The sequence below is a fragment of the Elaeis guineensis genome, chromosome 10, assembly GCF_000442705.2.
Source record: "Elaeis guineensis isolate ETL-2024a chromosome 10, EG11, whole genome shotgun sequence".
In the NCBI taxonomy this organism is placed as follows: domain Eukaryota; kingdom Viridiplantae; phylum Streptophyta; class Magnoliopsida; order Arecales; family Arecaceae; genus Elaeis; species Elaeis guineensis.
In genome coordinates, this window is record NC_026002.2 from 24,947,573 (window position 1) to 24,969,576 (window position 22,004).

At 37.0% G+C, this 22,004-nt stretch overlaps 1 protein-coding gene across 2 annotated transcripts; it reads left to right on the forward strand.

Annotated features, from left to right (window-relative positions):
* Positions 1 to 1,116: 1,116 nt before the first annotated feature.
* Positions 1,117 to 18,552, forward strand: LOC105059894 (protein SUPPRESSOR OF FRI 4). 2 transcript variants are annotated; one of them, XR_834343.3, is made up of 7 exons: positions 1,117 to 1,648; positions 4,977 to 5,074; positions 8,408 to 8,534; positions 8,701 to 9,125; positions 17,060 to 17,217; positions 17,337 to 17,988; positions 18,128 to 18,552. XR_834343.3 is itself a non-coding variant. In XM_010943391.4 (7 exons), the coding sequence occupies exons 1-7, from the start codon at positions 1,458 to 1,460 to the stop codon at positions 18,197 to 18,199; spliced, it is 1,125 nt and encodes a 374-aa protein (XP_010941693.1). In that variant the 5' UTR covers positions 1,117 to 1,457; the 3' UTR covers positions 18,200 to 18,552. The 2 variants fall into 2 exon arrangements, 1 of the variants encoding a protein (XP_010941693.1); XM_010943391.4 differs by having other exon boundaries at positions 17,337 to 17,390.
* Positions 18,553 to 22,004: the final 3,452 nt, after the last annotated feature.

The following is a 22,004-nucleotide window of genomic DNA, read 5'->3' on the forward strand; positions in this document are numbered from 1 at the left end:
GGGTTTGGAATTGAAATCAGAATAGGTGACTCCCATTCCAACTGTTTGGTTGGGAGGAGTTCCATTCCGATTTCGATTCCAGAGTGGAATAGAAATGGATTAATTTATATAGAACTCAATCCCTACTCTCCTCTATGGATTCAATTTTTCATTTCAATTTCGATTCCGATTTCAATTTCGATTCAGGTCACGAACCAAATGCTTCAGGAGATTTAGCCATTCTGAATTCGATTCCAAGCTATTCCCATTCCCATTATTTCGATAATGAACCAAACACCTCCTTAAATCTATGGTCATTTGAATATTATAATTATAAAAAAATAAATAAACGAAGGAACAAATAGAGGCAACAATCTAAAATTTTTCATGTGTATGTGAACAAATAAGTAGCGCAATTTTATTTTTTTAGGATTGCAAAAGAAATAAGAAATGATATATATATATATATATATATTTTTTTTTTGTAAAGTCTGTGTTTCCATTTTAGAAATGAAATTTCATAAAAAAAATTTTTGTATGCGGATGTGCACGGAGAATTTTTGCTTTTCCATGCAATTACGAATTTTAAGTTTCCAAAAGAAATAAGAAACAATATATTTAAAGGGTGTTTTTTTTTAGTGTCCATATTTTCTATTCAGGTATGCTTGGATTTTTCTTGAAATGTTTTTCTTTTTTGTTGGATTCATGTGGGGAAAGAGGAGAAAAGAAAAAAAAAATTCAATCAATGCGTTTGGATTTTATTTAAACTTATTTTTCATGATTCGAGTGGTTTTTTTTTAATAATTTATTTTTCAATTTTTTCTGAATTTTGGAGAAAGCTCTGACTTTCTTTCCGCTTTTCATTTAAGAGGAGAAATTATTGCATGAACCTGGTCCACCAGGGCAAATCGTGGAGCATATGCGCGGTGGATAACGCGCAATCGGGAATTGGTGACATACGAGGGATAATGTGGCATGTTATTCACCGTGGGATTTGGTATGGTCCATTGGATAATGAGACTAGTGTAATATTCCGCTCCAAACGGGCCCAAGAACAAATTGAACCTGACCGCTTGACCGGCTCAGCCGTTATGCACGCCTTTTAAAGCAGCAAAGAAAAGGGGTTTGATGAGAAAAGGGAGTCCTCTTCTCCGCTCTCTCGATTTCGCCGGAGGGGGTATCTGCTGGCGGCATACCGGGACCGCTCTAATAAAATAAAATCCCTGAGTCTATTTTTCTGTTAACAAAAAAATCCCTCGACGAGTTGTTAACAAAAAATCCCTCGCCTCGTCGAGATCGAGAAACGAAGCGAAGGTCCGGTCGGCTGCCTTCTCCGTCTTCCTGAGAAGGCCATCTCCCAAATCCCAACCCTAATCCTACACCTCGCCCTCTCGCACGGGCGTCGGATCGAAGGAAAGGGAAGGAGGAGGAGAAAACCCTAATCCTATAGTTTGATCGCCTATCGTGGAGGAGAGGGGATGGGGAAGAAGAAGAAGAGAACGTCGAAAGTGTGGTGCTACTACTGCGACCGAGAATTCGACGACGAGAAGATCCTGGTGCAGCACCAGAAGGCGAAGCACTTCAAGTGCCATGTCTGCCACAAGAAGCTCTCCACCGCCGGGGGGATGGCCATTCACGTCCTCCAGGTCCACAAGGAGACCGTCACCAAGTAAGGAGAAAGAAATAACCCTCGATTTTTCTAGATCTTTTTCTATATCTTATATTTCCGTTTTAGTTCTTGGTTTGAGCTTTTGGCCGTGGACCGTCCGGGAACTGAAGTTGTGATCTAATCAGATTGTTGATGATGTGTGTGTCTGTGTTTTTCTTGTTGGAAATTTTTCAATGAGGTCAAAAACTAGTGTTTTTCACTGAATCCGGTGTTTATCTATGGAGGCCCACAAAAAGTTGTGAAAAGGGGGAAGAATCCATGATTGATGACAACTTTTTGATGTTCTGAATTCAATTTGGTCTTGTATAATGTTTAATTTTCATTTCTAGTGCTCTGAAAGAGTTTTTTTTTTTTTTAATTTTTTATCTCAAGGGTTTGTTTTTTGGTGATGTTCATCATATACGAACTCAATAAACAGATTACAGAGGTTGCATCAAAAGCCACCCCTCTTTTTTGCAATGCAGATAGTGCTTTATCTTGTGCCTGCTGGCTGTACTATCTCGATAATGATGCTGGGTCATAAGCATAGAATAATCTATGCAAGGTGAATCTAGTAGATGTGATATGTAGTACATGTTTCTATTGAGGAAGCTTTAGGTGGATATTTTATAGGATATTCAGTAAGTGGTTGCTTTGGATCTTTTTCAATCAAGGGGCAACTGTCAAATCAATACTCCACCTGCTGGAAGGGTGGCACTAATACCAACTTTGATATAGTCCCTTTAAAAGTAGCACTGGTGGCTATAGTAATTTAGGACCTGAAAATGAATTCAATTAAATTGCAAACTGCAATATTGAGAAAGCATAGGTGGAAAAGAGAAGTGGAGAGGAGATGAGGAATCTGCAGATTCTAATAGATAGAGGAAGAATGTCGAGCAGACAAGAGACAAAGTCTTCGATCCATTCAGTCATCAAACAACTACTTCTCTTTCATACATCACATAGGACAATAAATTGGAAAACCTACTTAGAAATGCTAAACTTCTCTGGAAAATATTCTTTAATAGTGCCTATCCATAGATGTCTTATAGAGAGAAAGTAAGGGAAAGGAGGACTTGTATGAACACTCAAGAGGAATGGAATATACATCCTTGAGTGTGACTACAGATAAATTAACAACTAAAAACTGAAAGCAACACTTGTTATAAAACAAGTTCCAACAATCTTGAAGCTCTAAAATTTTGGTCATAATTATTGCTTATGTTGCATGCAAGCTTGTCCTAGAGCTCGTTTGGGTTGCTAAACATGTTTTCACATTGGATAGTGCCCAATATTTCATTATCCGTGCTTATATCATCCTTTGTGCAAGCCTTGACTTCTTCAACTTACAATATTGTTTCTTCAGGCTTCTTAAGATTATAGTCAGTTTTATGTTGTATGATTTTTTTTTTTTAACATGTCATGCTTGACCTTCCAAGGATGTCATAGTAGAATGTGATTTGAGGACACTGGAACAACATTAAATATAGGGGTGTAACTAAGCCAAATTAGCAATCTTGGCTTAGCTCAGCTACTCCTGAGCTAGTGATGCCTAGCTTGAGCTTGGCTTATTTATAATCAAGCTAGTTCAAGCTTCGCTTGCTGGCTCATTAGATCTGCTGGAAGGGACACTTAGCATGCTTGGCTCGCTAGTTTATTGGAGCCTTTGGAGGTGAGTCGTAGAAATCCAGCAGTGATGGCAGCCCATTTTCACCCTAAATGTTGTCTTTGACCTTAATTCAATCATTGTTATTGTAACAATCGAGGACCTCACCCAAGAATGCTAGCGAAGGTATTGTTTCAGTTCTTTGGTACCATATAAGTTCCCTAGTTCTATCAAGTACATAGCCGATGTGGGAGTAAACACAAGTCTATATGGTCCTCATATACTCCCTTGTTTAAGCTCTAGTTTCCTTGCCAGGCAACCCTACAAAAGATGCAAGGTCGTGTCACATGCTAGCCCAAGTAGCAGGTTTGGGATGTGATAGTTATTATTTTCAAGAAGGAGAAGAGTGGAGAGGAGGAAAGTTGAGAACACCTTTGAAGGCTTGAAGAATTGGGGTTGTGGGCTAGCTTTTAGGCTTTGGAGAGAAGATGGTGAGAGTATGAAAGGAAGGAGGGCAGGAGGGAAGTGTGGTTAGGTTTCTAAGTATTAGGTAATGAGAGGGTAAAGAAAAGAAAGGAGAGGGTAAAGAAAAGAAGAGAGTGTATTTACTTATGGTACTTAGTTGACATTCATAAAAAGTATCTAATGAATTATGAGTTCAATGGATCCTGTTTAGCTGAAAGATGGGTATTGCTGGCTCATAATCAAACAATTAGTAGAAAGGGGTCAAGAGGGTAAGAAGAGAAGGGAAAGGAGAGGTGTTGTAACCATCTTGGAAGAGTAGTTTAAGAAATTAAGGATTTAAGGCATTGGTGGGTCAAATAAGATTTCTGTCATTCAAGCTATTAGATTTTGATTTGATGGCTAGAATGGCTATCTGTCTATAAGTATGGAGCCATCATATTGCGATTTAAAAGTTAATATGGATGCTTCTTTATATAAAATTAATATTGAGTTTCAAAATGATTTTATTAATAAACAATAAAATGCATTTTATTTCTCTTTTTTAATTTCTAGCTATTATCAGCTACACAAGAGCAAGCTGGGCATAGAGCTCAATTATTTTTCTAGCTTAAAGATACAATTTGAGTTTGACTCATTTACGAGTTGAGGCAAGATAAAAACATGTTTAATTCTGAGCCCAACACAAGCTACTCACAAACAACTCATTTCTTTAACAACCCTAATCACATAAGCCTATTCAATGTAGTCATGTTCCAACAGACATTGATGCTTCACAATAACTTGATCATAGTCATTTGGCATGTCAAATGATTCTGATGCTCTTTTCACTCAATTTCGATGTGCACCAATTATTGCAAAGCAAGCTTTGAGTGTGACATCATATAGTTTGGTCAATTCCAATAAAGTAGTTGTGAATTTTAAGAAATCTCTAAAAATCCAAGCAAAAAATAGACTAGGATGTTAAATTGTATTCCAAAAGCTTTGTGTTCATGTTTTGACATGAAAGTTTTTTATTAGTTGGAATTAGGCTAAATATTTATACTGCATCAACTTTTCATAGAATTTGATGTTATGTAATTCCCTTGTTTCCTAATGTTTTCCACTTGAACCATGAAAACTATGTGATTTTAATGGTTTAAATATTTTAAGAACAATGTTTTAATTTTTAATTATAGATTTATTTTCCAGTTATGCATGATTTCAGTTTTATTATGTGACTTATTTATGTCTTATTTTCAACCACAATTGATGCTTTATATTTTAAATTTCTTTTTCCAGAGTTCCTAATGCTAAACCAGGTAGAGAGTCAACAGATATTGAGATTTTTGGAATGCAAGGAATTCCTCCTGAAATCTTAGCAGCTCACTATGGAGAAGGTAACACTTGTTGCATGCCTTTTGCTGATTGATAAATGTGCCAATTGCGTCCTATTTTTCAGGCATTGGTGCAAGATTATTTGCAATTCCTTTTGCATAAGGTTTTTGCCACCCCTAAGCATGTGACTGCTTGTGTTAATTACAGTATTGTAAGTCTGGTTTTAAGTCTAATTAAACTTTGCATGAGTGCTTATAATTTTTGTTCTTATTGATTTTGTACACAAATGTAACTGTTTGTCTAGCTTGCTCGAGAATATCCCTGCTATCCCCCAAAATAAGTATCAGTTATTATTCTAATTGTTCAAGGATGTCTAATTATAAAGTTGATATTAAAGTCCTTAATGTGTCAGTTTGTGGCAACTACTCTAAACAATGACGAAAAAATTTCATTCTTGAAATTATTAAGCAACTTCAATTGCTGTTCAAAACAGATGCTTGAGATCTGTATTTGGCACAAACAATAATCTTTTAGAAATCTCTTTGAAAAATATAAGTTATTTTAAATGCTTGAAAATACAATATTCGTGTTGAAACTGTTGATCTGAACTTGTTGAGTGGCATTCTAGTTAACTTGTGATTAAAGCATTCGTGCGACACTATCATGATGGTCAATATTTATTATTAGATGCATAAAGGATGCCATACAGTTTGGTTTACTTAATTAAGGTTCAAATTGGGTTTACATTTTTTGTCATGCTCAGCATGAATTTAATTGGATATTAGTTAGTCAAGGAGATAAAAATCCACATTAGAGAAACCCATATAAATTTGAGTTGGATCTAGTTGATAACCTAATCAGGATTTTAAAAGTTAAACCTTTAAAAATATTTTAGATGTAGTGAGAATGTTTGTAAAGAAGAAACTATTCCCTTATCAACCCCAGTGATTGTGGTGTTGCTCATGCCAGCTGATGTGTTGCGTGCACAAATTGTGTTGGTGTATGTTGATGATATTTTACCAAGCCAGATGTTTGCCAGCCCATGATGTGTCTACATGGATTGGTGCAGCGGTACATACCATGTCGACTACTGATCATGAAAGGCCCATGCCATGGCATTTAAAAACATGAGTTTCCGTCACCTAATCCCTGACCTTGAGCCCTTCATTTCTTTTGCCCCATCTCATCTCTTGTGCTCTCCTATCCAATCCTGCACTTTTAACGGTCAGATTCATTGCTTGCTAAGGCTGGGTTTTGGGTTTAGTTGGGATTAGATGGAATGATAGCTTTCTGACAGTTGGAAGGTAATGTTGGATGTGGAGGCAAGGGTGTTGATGGGGATGAGGGGAACAGTATGGCGGTTGCAAACGATGAGGACCAATTGTGAATCTATATATTTCAGGTCCCCAGCCCCACTCACATGCTTACTCCCTCCCTTCTTTCTAGCTCTCCTCTTCACCTGTATTGATCCGACTAGGTTTGCAAGCATCATCTAGTCATTATAAGATCGGGCCATGGGTTGGTTTGACCTGAGTTTGTTCAAATTCTAAAAATGGTGAAGATGACCTAGTTTAATGGGTTATCAAGGCAAGGTGGGAGATATAGATTGAGAATTATGTGGCTATTGACTAAATATAAATCAGCATGCCACCTTTTGATCTCCCATTTTCTTCATCCTCCCCTCCATCCTTACATGAAGGGTGTGATGTAAACCATAGCCTATGACCCAGCAGGTTTTGACTGCTGAGGTTGCATCCAGCTAGGTGAGCTTTGCCTAGACCATCGTGCATATATTACATGCATGCATACATACAAAGTTTCATACATACACATGGCAATGCAAACATCTCAATATGCTACGTGTGATGTATATATATACAAATATGTAGTTGTATATTAATGCATGTAATATTTGCAAATATAGCATAAATTAATATACACAAGTATTTTATATATAAAAAAGGGCTTGCGTTCACATATTTACATGTATATAATAATGTCTTTGAGCATGGTCTTTAGCATGTGATATAGTACGGTGAGCAAGGTATGCCATACCGCACCATATTAAGAGGTATAGGGCATACCATACTGTATCAGTATCGAACCAGTATACGGTACAGGGGTGTACTAACACTTGGTATACCGAATCGGGCCCGTATCGGATGTATGGATACTCAATTTGTCAATATAATGACAAGGGTGTACCAAACCAGCCCTCGTACTGGGTGTTCCAACAGAGTAATAGGTTTGTGTTGCCGATATGGGGCTTGATATCGAGATGGGTACCTTGACTGCAAAAATTCATTTGTTGATTGCCCTAGCTTTGGCGAGATCGAACTCCATCCTTGCATTTGCTTCAAGTTACTAGTCTGCTTGAATATCTACAGCTTCATTTGTTCATGAAGATTATACATGTTGCATCTAGTTGATGTTTTGTATAGTTCATGGCAAGGTCAACTGAACCAAATTGGTCAAGGACCGGCATGGTTTCGCCAATTAAACCGGTTTGCCCCCTCTCATGCTATTGAAGCCCCCTCTCGCTATTAAACCCTTATTAAATTGGCTCTCCTTCTTGATTTTGGGCTCCCGCCCGCGCCCCCCCCACCACCAGATACTACTACCCTTCCAGTGCTCCGATAAGTTCCTCCAACTCTCTCCTTCCCCCTCTCTCTCCTGGTCAAGTTAGGATTAGGGTTTCCCTCGCCCTCGCCCTCCCCCTCCCCCTCCTTCCTCCTATCCTCTCTCTCTTTCTCTTTCCCTCCTTCTCTCCTTCTCTCTCTCTCCTCTGCCGTCTCCCTTCTCTTTTTGGCTCTCCCTATGCCGGCATGCCCCAGAATGGCATGATACAGGTTTGTACCATGCCAAACCGGTCATCGGCTAGTATACCTTCCATTATCAATTTGGCGAACCTTGGTTTATGAAGTTTCCAACGGTAGTTTGTAAATTTGTCAATCAAGAAGCTATCTAATCTGAGGTTCAACTTTAGTTTAATGATAACCCTCTAAGAAAAGGCTTCAAAAGCAACACCTGAAGTTTATGAAGTTATTATTATCTTTTGTTTTAATATGGTGCTCTTGCAATCCATAGTAGTTTAATGCATTGAAAGTGTTAAAAATGTTTTTGAAATATGTGCATCCTAAATTAACATGCATCTTGCTATCTGTACAGTATAAGCTAGATATGTACCCTTAATATATTAGGAATGTTATGTATATTTTTACATCCATGTGGTATTCAAGTTTTGCTTATGAAGACCTAATGAGGCATAAATCCTGCATACATGCCCCTCCCCCTCCTTTCAAAAAAAAAAAAAAAAAAAAAAAAGAAAAAAGAAAAGAAAAGAATAACACACTTCCTTCCATCACTTGACGCTTTGTTATAAATTATCCATGCAGATGAGGATGCCTCAGCAAAGGTGGCCAAAGTGGAAGTACCATCTGCTAGCCTTGTCAGTGGTGTTATACCTCGTGCTTTAGGTGTTGGATTTCCACCAGCACCAACTTATGGTGCGGTGCTACCAGTGTATGACCTCATTCTCTGTTGCTTATCTGAAGAATTTCTACTTTCTTGAAAGCTTATACTTTCCTTCTCTGTTCTTGGATATTTATGGATGAGCCTGCCTTTTTGCCTTTTTCCTTTCTTGTTGATCATGCACATGTTCTTACATTCATTTGCATTTTTTTACTAGTTACAATCCGGCATTGCCAGTGCAGCCTCCAAGCTGGCCAATTCCACCTCGGCCACAGTCTTGGTTTCCACCACAGCCACCACTTCCGGTTCCTCCTGCGCCGACAGTACTGTCATCACAACAACCCTTGTTTCCTATTCAGAATGTAACTCCTCCTTTGACATCCACTTCTGCTCCTGGACTTCATTCATCTTTGCAAGTTGGTCTACCTGGTCTGCCATCATCCACACCCCCTTCAGTATCCCAACCATTATTTCCCATCAGTAGTACTAGTAATGTACCTGCCCAAAGTTCCCCTTTTTTGGCAAATACACCACCTGCATCATTTGCATCAAGCTCTCCAACAGTGTTCAAGGAAGCCACTGACACGAATGCTGTATCCGACACTCCTGGAACAAGTGGATACCCTTCACAAAGCAATCAAGGTAATAAATATGTTCCCATTTTTAATATATCTATATTCATGCAGAGTCTGGTAATTTTATTTGATAGTATTTGATTATACAGTTCACCCTCTCTTAAAATCAGAGTGAGTTGCTAAAATGTGTCTGTTACTTATCCAAGGTAATTTATAATGAATATTAGCTTCAAAAAGATGCAGTTATTCTGATTAGCAGCATCGGTAGATGATGTTAGTCATCATTATATGTTGAATGCCATATATAAGATTTTTTAATTTTAAGTGAAGAATTTTCTTTTATTCGTGCCTGTTTGATATTGTTTTTGTGCTATGGTTACAAGCAAGATCTATTATCATGCTCCACAAGCAGATAATCTTTTCTAACTACCAATATTTTGTAAACGGAGGTTCTTGAATAAATGATATGATAGAACATGTTATCGGTGGGCATGCAATGAATTGAAAGGTTAGAAATTCTAGACACATACATTTCTTGATTTTTGATGATTTCTTTAACTGGTTCCAGGTTTCATTTTTTTTGTCAGTGTAATTGATTTGATCAACTAGTCTAGCTGACTTGTGAGTGTATCCTTGGTTAACTCTTTTATACCATCATTTATTACTTAGTTTAGTAAACTTATATGATTTTCGATATGTATCATCAATGCAATATCTTTTCTAATATCTTGCTTTTAAAGCTCATATCAGCCTGGTAGACTTCTACTTAATTGCTTTTACAATTGTCAAGCATGTCATTCATGATGCTTTTGTTAGTTTCAAGCCCAATTTGTAAGCAATCACAAGGCACTGAGACCAACACTTTTGAGGTTTTGGAAAAAAATGATAAAATATCAAGAAATATTAAATAAATGATGTGATAAATATATAGATACATCTTCTTTACTATAAACATACAACTAAAAATTATGAACATTTTTAAATAATTTTACCATATTGTCATGATATTGTGATGGAAATATATGAAGGTAATCTTTTGGATGTTCAATATGCTTCTCTTGATAAACATTGTTAAGTAGTTATGTTTATATAATTGGCACACACAATACATGCTTGTTCAAGGGAAAAGAGCATTTGATAAATGGTTATAATCTCATCAATCAAAATTATATGGAGTAGTCATGATAGGTACGTATACCCCTCATTTAATGTTATGTGCTTTCTTTTTAGTCTTTGTTTTTTTAAGCAAATGTAAAGTTATGTGATTCATATAAAGAGGGTGTATGACTATTATTAAATGCAAACTCTCGAATGATGCTTGATGCTCCTGTTGGGAATTTGTTCATCTGTATGCTGCATGCATCACATGTAGCATATTCGTAGTATAGATAGGCACATGCTTTTGGTCCACTCAAGATTACCTGTGGGGTCTTACAAAAGCAACGTGTAAATTGTATTTATATTTCCTTTTTGCTTACCTGGCTGTTTGGTGAAATTGATTTCTGTAAGCACAATTTCACAAAATCTTGAGTTTGAAATGTAATGGGGAAAATAAGAGATCATGTGACCAAGGATCAAGGAATGCATGCAAAAAAAATTTCTCACAGAAAAACCCATGCAAGAATAGGGTTTTTCATCTAATTGCTTTTGTTCTTTCATTTTATGTGAATGATAATCTCACAACCTCATCTTCGTAGATGAAGGGGCACGATCTCCGGTTCTTGTACTCACAGTATATTCTTGCTTGGATTTGCTTTGCCCGAGAAACTGCCTTTGAGCTTTTACCGAGCCCTAGAACTAAAGAAGAATTTCAAGAGAGAATGAGAGGGAGGAGCAACCTAAATGGAGCACTAGAGTGAGGAGGTTAATCCTGACAAGCTAGCTCCACTTCTAATTTTATTAGGAATAATGAAGGCAATATTTAAGTTGTCAGCTCCATTCCCCTTTCTAATCTAGTTAGGATCAAGAGATGGATGTGCTTAGGATTACGATGACAGCCCCACAACACTCTTTGCATAAGTGAGGAGCTTCTCCGATAAGGGCCAATCAAATCTCATGATCTATGGCCTGATATCTGTATCCCGTAAGCTCTATAGCCCTCCTAGGTCTAGTGCAACGTGTTTGACTTTTGGATGCCATTCGAGGATTCAACTAAGTGGAACACAAGTTTCATAATAAGCCAAATCAACTGTATCCTTAATGTAATACACAAATAGATTAGAATTAGGATTCCAACCAAAGGGCTATCAGGTATGCTATCAACTAACACTTATTCGACCAAACCTATCATATCTAATGAGACCCTTAAGTTGTGAAAGTGGCAGTACAACAAAGTCCCAAGAAATAAGAAACAAGGCCCTTATGTGCTCATGTGTTGTTTCAACCATTTGCACTTGCAACCCTCCACTATATCCAATTACTTGTATCCATCTTCAAGATAAAAATCTGTAACACTGTCTAACCTGTAACCAATGCAATCATTCATCATGGTCCATGGTTTGTTTAGTCATCAGAGAAACCATTTCTCCAAGAATACACTTTGCTAAAGTAATTTATCAAACTGTCTTGACAAGTCATTTGCTGGATTCTATTGTAAAATTAATTCATATTGCCCAAATTAGTTTTTCTTCGTGGTGAGATAGTGGATTATTTGTTGGACATCTCACTTTTTCTTTAATGAAAGATATGTACACCTAATAGACCGCTAGGTATGAAGTCTTATGTTGTTATATGCAACCTGACCATGAAACTGACTATAGCCTATATTGCTCCGCATAGAACCCTCAAAGTCAATGGAGACATTTATTATTGCATGATGAAGACACAGACTGCACTGTCTGATGTGATTTTCAGCCTATCAATGGAAATGTAATATCTAAGTGTTGATAAGAGATCTCTACTCAAGCTACTGAGGAAGTGTATTGCCATCTTATGGTCTTCATGTATAGCTGTTAGTCATATACATGGATATCCTAATGTCATCGCTAGTTGTGATTTTTTTAAGGAACAAATAGCTAGAATTTAGTTTCATTTGATTATTTAAAACAATCAAATGAGTTTTCCAAAATGCCCCTATAAATCTTAAGCATCTATCTGGACCAGTCATCTCATTCTCATATAAATTATGCATTGTAAAGAAAATAATCTGGTTAGGGCCTCACAGAGGTATCTCATAGGCCTAGAAATGGGAGAATATGGGGTAAGCCACTTTTTGCCCAGGCCTGAGGGCATGCTTTTGGTGTTGCTTCTGCCTTCTAAGAAGTCAGTCTCAAAATCACATTCATTTAAGTTTGGTAATAATAAGTATTTTTTTGATGTATTTGGGATCTGGTAATCATATATTATAAAAGTACTTCTATGGATGGTTTACCATTTTCAAAAGACAAGGAACAATCCCAAGACAAGAAGCTAGAAGCTAGTGTTTCTAGCTTCTCTTATAGGTGCTTCTTGAACTTATACTGCTTGCAGAAGCACTGAACAAATAATATTACTGAATAATATCACTAAGAACTTGTTTTTAGGAAGTATTTTTTAAACTAAAATTTACAAAAAGGTTTTTTTTTTTTTTTAGGCAACACCAAACATGCCCTAAGCCTAAATTGTTTTATTCAGTCTTCATGATTGGCCTAGGCATAAAATCTCCCTGGAAGGCTAGACCTGTGTCTAGCTGGAGCTCAGCCCTAGCCTAAGGCACAACTGGGCCCAACTCCTCAAACTTGCATGCTATTAACATATTTCGACCTAAAGCTGATTTGGAGGAAGAATGCTCTGGGAGGGAGGAGGCCGAGGTCATCACAAGGGAACGGCAGGGATATCTGGTATAGGTGAAGGTAACTATGGAAAGGTGGAGATTAAGTGTTGGGTGGGGGATGGACAAGGCCTATAGATTGATAGAGGCGAGGCATTTGGAGGTACCATAGATCATTTAAGGGAGGTAGAGGTTGCTGCAAATTGGCAAGGTAAGGAGGCTGAGGTCACTAAGTATCAATGGCTCACTGAGGAACAAAGAAGAGGATGCTATCAGAAATCAATAAATGGGAGGGGACCTAGTTTTCAATGGATCATTACGGGGGGAGAAATTAGTGTTGAGAGGAGTAGAGAAGAGGGGAAGAGGTCAAGATATCTGCAAGTCAACAAGGGAGAGCAGCAAAGGAATAGGAAATGGGGATCTATGGGTTTGGAGTTTATGTTTTGTTTTAGGTAATTGTGATCTTGGCCATCCATCAAAAACTGATGGATCCCTTGTACAAATGTAACAACATACATAAGTATATACATATACACATATGTAGTGTGCGTCTGTGTAATGTGGACGTTTTTAATGCGTTTGGGCTTATGGGCAGGCTTTTGGTTGGGCCAACTGTAACCTAGAATTTATTGTGCCTCTCTTGAAAGTTAAAATTTCTTTTCCTCAGCTTGGCTTATGCACATTTTCAGCCCTACACAGGCATCTTATCATGGCTTTTTTAGGGCACTCTCCAACATTTCAATGATCTCCATGCCAGTAACAAATGGCATTTTACTTTTGTATGCTTTAGTGTTTCCGAAGAAACAGTTTCTGATTCATTATCTGAGGAACTCCAGTTTCTACGGTGTTGAACGTTGGCTGAAATGAATCCATGCAGTTGGTATAGATGATTCATCTAAGCCATTGCTGTGGGTAAAAGAGAAGTATCTGACTTTAGGACCAGCAAATTGATGGTCTTTTGCTTCTGTGTATGGTAAAAGATGTCTCAAATGTATTGTTTCTCATAGATGCTGAAGGATTTTCTTTTCTACTTGGACATGTGATCTTGGAACACTAAGAATGGCATCTTTGATCAACATGTTAGTGAAATATGGGTATGTTTGGTTGTTTGGAGAACTCCAGAAAGGGGAAAGGAAAAGAAAAAGTTCTCCAAGGAAAAGGAAAATATCTAGAAAATTTGGAAAACCTACATCTATATTACTTCAGCTTTCCCGCCATCCAGTTTGAAAACTTAATTTTCCTAGAAAATTAGTTTTTCAGTCTTCTCCAAGCAACCTAACATACCCTATAGGATAGGCTAAGCGAAGTTTCGGCATATGGTTGCCTTGTTGCAAGAATTGGATATAAAACATTTTCTTTAGTCATATAAGCACTTTATATTGAAGGGTGAGAGCCACCATCAATCATTACTTGGAAGACCATGGTTCCATCAAGCAGGGGCAATATCCTTAGCATATCATCAATGCCTGAAGTTACCATATAAATTAAAGGAGGATTGACCTTAGGTGTGATTTTCATAAATAACTTTATTTTGAAAGGCATGAAGAGTGCTATTTGCATTTGTCTTGTGAGTAAAATTTTCATGAAAAGGCATTGACGATGAAAATATATGCTTTTCAATGTACAAACAAATCTGTTGCTTGGAGATGGGAGCATGTAAAAATTGACTTGCCCCATTTACATGGTGCATTATTGAGATGGGTCATAGTGAGGTGTTGGGTCATATTCTCATAATCAGGATATTGGATGACACTCCTAAGCACCATTTAGTTCATGATAATGATAGCATGAGTGTAGATTGCCTTAAGAAGTCCTCTTTGCCAAAGTTTTTGCTGAGCTTGTGACATTTATTTGATGAAGAAAGTAAATGTGAGTTAGTATGACAGACTTGTAATGAGGATTGAGGAGTGCAAAAGGCATGATGGATTTGTAATTAATATAGAAGGCTGGCATCCTTCATTTTGGTTGGTGATAAATTTAGTTTGAGAGGAGTTGGTTTTTTTACTATTTGGCGTGGTAATGAAATTGATCTGGGTGAATTACATAAGTAGCATGTAGAGTGACAAGGGGGGTTATTTCACTTAATTGCAGCCATATGAGTGAAGAGCAGATACTCTGCTCTCTTTTTTTTTTTTTTTTCCTTTGTTGTGGTTGGGGGGGGGGGGGGCGTTAATCAAGATGGTCTGCATTCAACACACCTGTAAAGCTCTGATTAGGTTTTTAAAATGGGCTTGAACGTTACTTACATATTTGGTTGTACTCTTTTTTAAAAGAAACCTGGTCATTTCCCAAGGAAAAGTCCCTTCTTTGTGATGCCCATGTAAGTTTTAGCTTTCAATATTGGGTCGAGAAGGCCACAAGTGGCAAATTATGATTAACAGCAAATGTGAGGATCAGAAAAAATTCCTCATCTTATCACATGTTTGATGCATTAGCCATATCTTAGCCACAAAATAATCATCACATCATTTTCTATGCCCATTTGTGACAAAGAAGGTTCAAATGATTTATCAGCTTTATGCATGATGTCTTACACCCTTAAATCATCAAGAGGGCATCTTCATGTTGTTATATCCCTCTCTGAAGTCAAGGAAACTCCTTGGTAGCTTCATGATATGTGGTAGGTATTTTAACATTTGTGACAAGGTTGTCATTTTTGAATGCGGCTTTTTGCTCATGGTGTAGAAACTATGGATGGTAGTGTATGCTTGGTCTCCAATTCTTTGCGTGGAACTCTCCAACTTTTCTATGTAAAGTGCCCCTGACTTTTATTGAGTACTTTTTATACCAGAAAAAAAAGCTTCCCTAGCTAATAATTCACAACATGTAAAGAAGTTTATCAATGGCCATGAAAAATTATTTCAAATCTGCTGTTACAGTGGAAGTTGTGAGGAAGGATTGAGAAAAGCTTGTGGCTGTATAATATGGAATACTTAGCAGGCATAAGAAAGACATTGAACCAAGGTATGCCATATGGTGTGGAACCGGGTGGTACAGAGCAATACTGTACTGTACCAGTTCGACACAGGTACATGGTATGGGGGCGTACTAATACTCAATACACCGAATCGGTCCTTGTATTGGGTGTACCGACATAGTGACAAGGTGGCATCAATACAGGGCCCGGTATCAAGATGGCGTACCCTGCATTGAACTTTTCATAGATTGAAAAACTATAGGTGTTTAGTCCATGATGCTTTGAACTTTTGTTTGGCCAAAACATTAAATCTGTTTGACATGGTATTTGTACTTGAATGAGTGTAATCTTTTAGTACCAAATAGTCTCGGTACTAAAAACTATATGATACATTATCAGTTTGGTGTGGTACAACATGGTATAGTGTGCACCACTTACTGCAGCTCTTAACCCCTTTTATCTCACTTTTTATCATGGTACAATCTGAAACTCGGTGGTATGGGTCAGTACAATATGCTACACACTCTGATTTCAAGCAATACTGGACAGGGCAGGATGGTTCCGCTCAGTTCAAATCAGTATGCACCGGCTTGAGTCATATACTGAGCGGAATTTCAGTACCTTACCAGTATGGCATGGTTAGCATGGCAGACCTTGATTTGAATGGTCCCATAAGTCTTGGAGAAAGTATATTGTGGAGGATTGCATTATTAGTAGTTATGGACTCTTGAGGATGGGGAGCTGGTTTTCTTGCTGTATGAGATAGAGAAATGGCTTGTGAAAGAGTAGGGTGAAGAATTGTTGATGCAATGGTTCTGCCCTAAACTGTTCTCTTTGCAATTTTATTCATGTTCATCTTTTATTCATTGAAGTTATGACTCTACAGTTAAATAATAAGGCACATAATCTAGGCTTATGCGTTGAAATCGACATGTTTGTTTTATCGCAGCTGATGTGTTGAAAAATACAAACACTTTCATTCATATTCTTGAAACATTTGTCTCCTACAATTTATTTGATGTAAAGGATGTTATGACTGATCCATAACAGCATAGGTTTCTATGCAAGTTAGAATCCTGATAACTGCACAGCTAATGCTTTCAAAGTACATATCATCGTCAAGCCCACAAATATCATGGTTATGTTTCAAAAAATTAGTGAATAATTTTGAAATCTGATATTTTGTCTCATTGATGACTACATTGGGAAATTCAAATCTGTTATACAAAAAGGGTGATGCTGTGGGACTCCTATACTTTAGACTCCTTCAGATATGTGAAACTACTTCGTATCCTTACTGATGTAGCTAAATATGCTTTGGATTCTCTTGCTTTAGGTGGTGCACCCTATACAAATTCACATATGTATGCTTCTGGTCCTAACACAGGGGGGCCCTCCATTGGCCCTCCACCTGTGATATCTAACAAAACTCCTGCCGCCTATCCAGCTGCTAAGGAAGTCTACTTGGTTTGGGATGATGAGGCAATGTCTATGGTTAGTTTTTTCACTTATTTTGGTTTCTGGTTGACTTTTGTTTTGATTATTGTCTTTCAAATGTTTTATAATATTCTGTATTACTCTGTGATTATTTATGATATATGCACAATGTGCAGGAGGAAAGAAGAATGTCTCTGCCAAAGTATCAGGTGCATGATGAAACTAGCCAGGTAAGTTATAACTGCCTTTTGTTTGTTCACTCTGATAGATGTGCAAACTGGTTTGCAGTGATGGGTTGGCAATTTATTATCTCTCCAGGGTTTTCTTTGGTACTGCTTTTAAGGTACTTCTGTGATTTGATTATGCCATTATGGATAGTATAACCAGACAATTAAAGCATTGTCTCTGTAAAATTAGGAGTAACCCTTTTCATATTATTGTTTAAACGATGTGATTCATGGGAAATTTGTTTGATCTTGAATCCATTCGCTTCTTTGCTTGCAACACTGCCGTTTATTCAGGCATCAAAAGGTTCAAGTAGGTATTTCACATTATTTTTGCTTCTAGTTAATATTACAAATCTGACAAGCTTGTGCTGCAAATGACTCGAGGGTTCACTACCTAGCAATGGTCCCATGCGAAAATATGTATGTATTGTGCTTTAATTGAAATTTTTGTTGCTTATTATAGTATTCATTTCCCCCATTGCTTTTTAACAAATATGGGGGTTTGGTTGGTACAAGAACATTTGCCAGCAGGCTTTTGTCAATTCGTAGCATATCTTGTTATCTGTTTTTGAGCACAGTGTGCGACGAAAGTTTGGTACAGGTCAGCTTTCATTCAGCCAGCAAGTTTGCTACCTCTTGCATTATCTAGATAATATATTTGGAAAATCCTTTTAATCTGGTCGATAAGCACCGATCACAGTCCCTATCTAATTGCTCTGTTGGTGCTACTGTTTTTGCAGATGAACTCCATTGATGCTGCCATAGACAGAAGGATATCTGAAAGCAGGCTCGCTGGTCGTATGGCATTCTAGTACTTTTTCTGAAGCTGGATGTCAGCCGGATCCCATCAAATCATTTCAATTATAGGAAAAATCACTTCAATCTTTTTCTTTCTTGGGAGGCAGTAGTCATCAGATAGCCTGGCGTTTTCTTTGCAAAAGTGGAAGGCTGCGGTCTTCTTGGTGTCATTCTTTAGAGGCATGTTGAGTGTTCATGTAATCTTTATGCGCATGGAGAGTTCTACAGTGATTCTTTTTTAAGGATATGCTGTTAGCATTATAGGTTCTCTCCATTGTGAGAAACTCTTGTTTTCTGTTAGGGATCCTTCATGCATTTTCTTGACGGTGATTTGAATTTCATATGCTATACACACTCATTTGAACCACCATACCGATGTCACTGGGTCTGGCCAAGGTTGACGCCTTGATCTGATTTAGTAGGCTGACCATATTTCAACGGGGTTGTTGACCAAAACTGTCAAATTGGTAAATGCAATTCGAAGCTTTGCATAGCTGTATTGAGGTCTGTTGATGCTTGCATTGGATTGGTGCATGAAGTTACTCTGTATGAATCTATTAATGAATCCTTTATATATCTTCTATTTTGAACAGTTCAACTGTCAAAAATCTGGAATTGGGTGGCCATCTGTTTGGTGATTATTGAGGATTCTGGTCTTTGTACGAGGTTTTCCAATAAGGTTTCATGATACATGGTTCTCTTTTCACAATTCTTAGTTCGAAAATTACAAAATTCCACCCTTGGCAGTTTATTAGCCAATTGGTTCTGCCAAAATGATATGGGTGAATTTGGTCGGAATTAGAATGGAATTGGAATGGCCATATATTTCAGCAAGCTTGGTTTGTGACTGAAATTGTATTTGATATTAGAATGAGATTTGGATATTAAGAAAGAGTAGGGATTAGGTTTTGTAGGTTTGGGATATTTCCATCTTGACCTTTCTTATTCGTTGCTAGAAGTGGAATGTGAAATCGCCATGTTTGGTTGGAGGAATTTGGGTTGTGAAATGGAAATGGAATAAGGCATCCATTCCAAACATTTGATTGGAGGGGTTCTTATTTTGTCTTAAGAGAAAAATGTAAATGCCGACTCTCTCATAGTTTTCAAATCCAGATTCTAATTTTAATTATGAACCAAATATATTAGAGAATATAGCTATTTCAATCCATTCCGGTTCTGAACTTGGAGCAAACACATTTCTTAGCATAAACGCTCTAGCTTGCCCACGGGAGGACACGCAGGAATACTCTTAACGTCAGCAGTCCAACTGAATCACGATTGAGGTAGCAACAGCTTAGAACGCTTAAAAAGCCATTTATCAAGGAAGAGTATTCGTGCGTCAAACTGTTTGTTACGAAGTTAAGCTTCCCTTTCTGTAGCTCCAGCTTCTTGACGTCTTTAGTACGAAAGCAATGGGTTAGGCTTGGCTGGATCACACAAGACGTAAACAAACAAAGGAGAAAATGTTGCTGTTCAACTTAACCATAACCGATGTTGCAACAACTTAGAATGGCCAAGGCATTTATCAAGAAAACCATACTCGTGGGAGGAACTTTCTATTATCGAATCATCATGGGATTTCCCATTCCCTCGGCTTCAATTTCTTGCCATCTTTAGTACGGAAGCAATAGATCAGGTCTCCCTGGTTCTAGGGTGGTGTTAAAACCACCTTCAAGCAAGAAATTATATCTACGTGGTTGCGGCCAATCACAATCACTCATTTCTGTAGTAGTGCACCAAGAAGAACGCTTGATGAATTGAGCCCACATGAATGTATCAACGATCAACCTAATTAAGGCTTTACTTGTAAATCATATATCTTAATCCTAACAGGAATGGTATATAAAAATGATTATAATTCCAACTTTTCAATTCCCATTATAATTTTAATTAGATTTCTTCCTAAAACATTTAAACTATGGTAAACTTCTATTTTTTCAAAAAAGAAGAAAGAAGTCTTAACATTGGAGTTCCGTGTCCCCCAAAATTGAAATTCATACTAATCTATTGGTCATAGAAACTCATGAGAAGCCATATCTAAGTTTAGTACCAGAGATGTAATCGAGCCAAGTTGAGTCCAGTAGCTCGAGGTTTTAATTGACTCAATTTAAAATATCCAGATTCGACACTGGACTCAAAGTCGATCGGATCTTAATATCTAAATTTGAACTTGGTTTGATAAAAAAAAAAAGATAATACTCGAAATTAATTTGACTCGAGAATATCAACCAAGACCTACTCGAGCTCAAACTTGAGCCTCAAATATAATTAAAAAATATGGTTAAACAAAAGATAATATTATATTATATTTTAAAATATTATATATATATACATATATGCATTCAAGCTGAAGCCTCCAACCTTTCCATCTTGCTTACACCAATATGTCTCTACTTAGTACAACTATCCCATCAGCTCATCTTCTAGAGGCAATAATATATCTTAAGGCTAACAATGCATGGCCTACAAGGATGATTGAGGGACTTGAATCTGCACACAGAGAAATGAATCTCTTATCCATCCTTTATGGTCGAGCGTGTCTCTTTGTCGTCTTATTCCCTCCTGTGATACTGACTACAGTTGGCCCTTGTTGAGCAAATCAATGTGCAGCAATTGAAGCCTCTTAGGATAACAGTTTAATCAAAAGGGTATATATTTGTCTGATTGGCTGGCGAGTCTTTGAGTTGAGTATTTTGTTACTCAATCTTAATAATAATCGCATCGAGTCCAATTTGAATTTGAATTGAACTCGAGTAGCTTATGAGTTGCTCAACCCATTTAAAGGGAAAAAGAGAACGAGCGATAGTATTGCTACTTATAGATGATAATGAGAGATCAAATAGAAAAAAAAGGATGGAATGTGATGAGAAAAGAGAGAAAGAGCTCACAATGACCATAGCAAGTGAAAAGGGTTACGAGAGAGTAGAGAAATGCCGTCGTCGAAACTCAGGGGAAATCGATGTTACTCTAATTCCTTAATTATCTTAATTATGTCTTAATGTGCCATTAGTAAATTAGTAAGTTAGTTTAGCATGCCATGCATAACAAAGTCACCTATGAGCATATTTCAAGAGAAAGTTGTGCAGAAAAATCATTCTATTTTAAGTGGCGTGAGGCTCGGAAAACTGATTATATTCGATGAAATATGATATATGATCACATGCTTTTTTTGTTTTTTTTTTCTTTGAGTTTGTGAATTGTGCAGTTTTTAGATGATTTTAATCAATTGGACTTAAAATGTTTAACTTGGATTCAAGGTTAAGAAAGTAGATTGAGAAATATGGATGAGACAAAAATATATCAAACATTTTTTTTGGGTGGGAATATTAAACAATAATTTATCAGTAAGGCCGGATAGGCTAATTCTTTGTGCACCATGGGTGATATAGAAAATTCAATGCAGAGCGCACCGCTTTATATGATTGATCTATGTAGTTACTACTTTCCAATGTATATTTAATATCTGTAGTTTTATTTTTTCATTTAAAAATTTTGAATGATGAAAATACTCTTATCTTTTGAAAAAAATTATGACATCTTGTGTCCATATTATGACATTTTGCATGTAAGAAGTTATAATTTTGACACAGAATGCCATAATTTTTTTAAAGAGTAAGAATATTTTCGTCATTAAAAATTTTCAAACGGAAAAACTAAATTGCAGGTATTAAATATGCGTTGGAAAATGATGGGACAAAAATGCCCCTTCTATATTATGACATCCTGGGCAATATTATAACATTATACAAAAAGTTATATTTTGGTGCAGGATGTCATAATTTCTTTGGCCATATTATGATATCCTGCGTGTAGGAATTC

What these genes read in the sequence shown, in the direction of transcription:
- LOC105059894 (XM_010943391.4), top strand. Translation starts at nt 1,458, where the DNA reads ATGGGGAAGAAGAAGAAGAGAACGTCGAAAGTGTGGTGCTACTACTGC. An exon ending in AGCAGCTCACTATGGAGAAG is followed by an intron (nt 5,075 to 8,407) that starts GTAACACTTGTT and finishes TTATCCATGCAG; the next exon opens with ATGAGGATGCCTCAGCAAAG. An exon ending in TGCATGATGAAACTAGCCAG is followed by an intron (nt 17,391 to 18,127) that starts GTAAGTTATAAC and finishes CTGTTTTTGCAG; the next exon opens with ATGAACTCCATTGATGCTGC.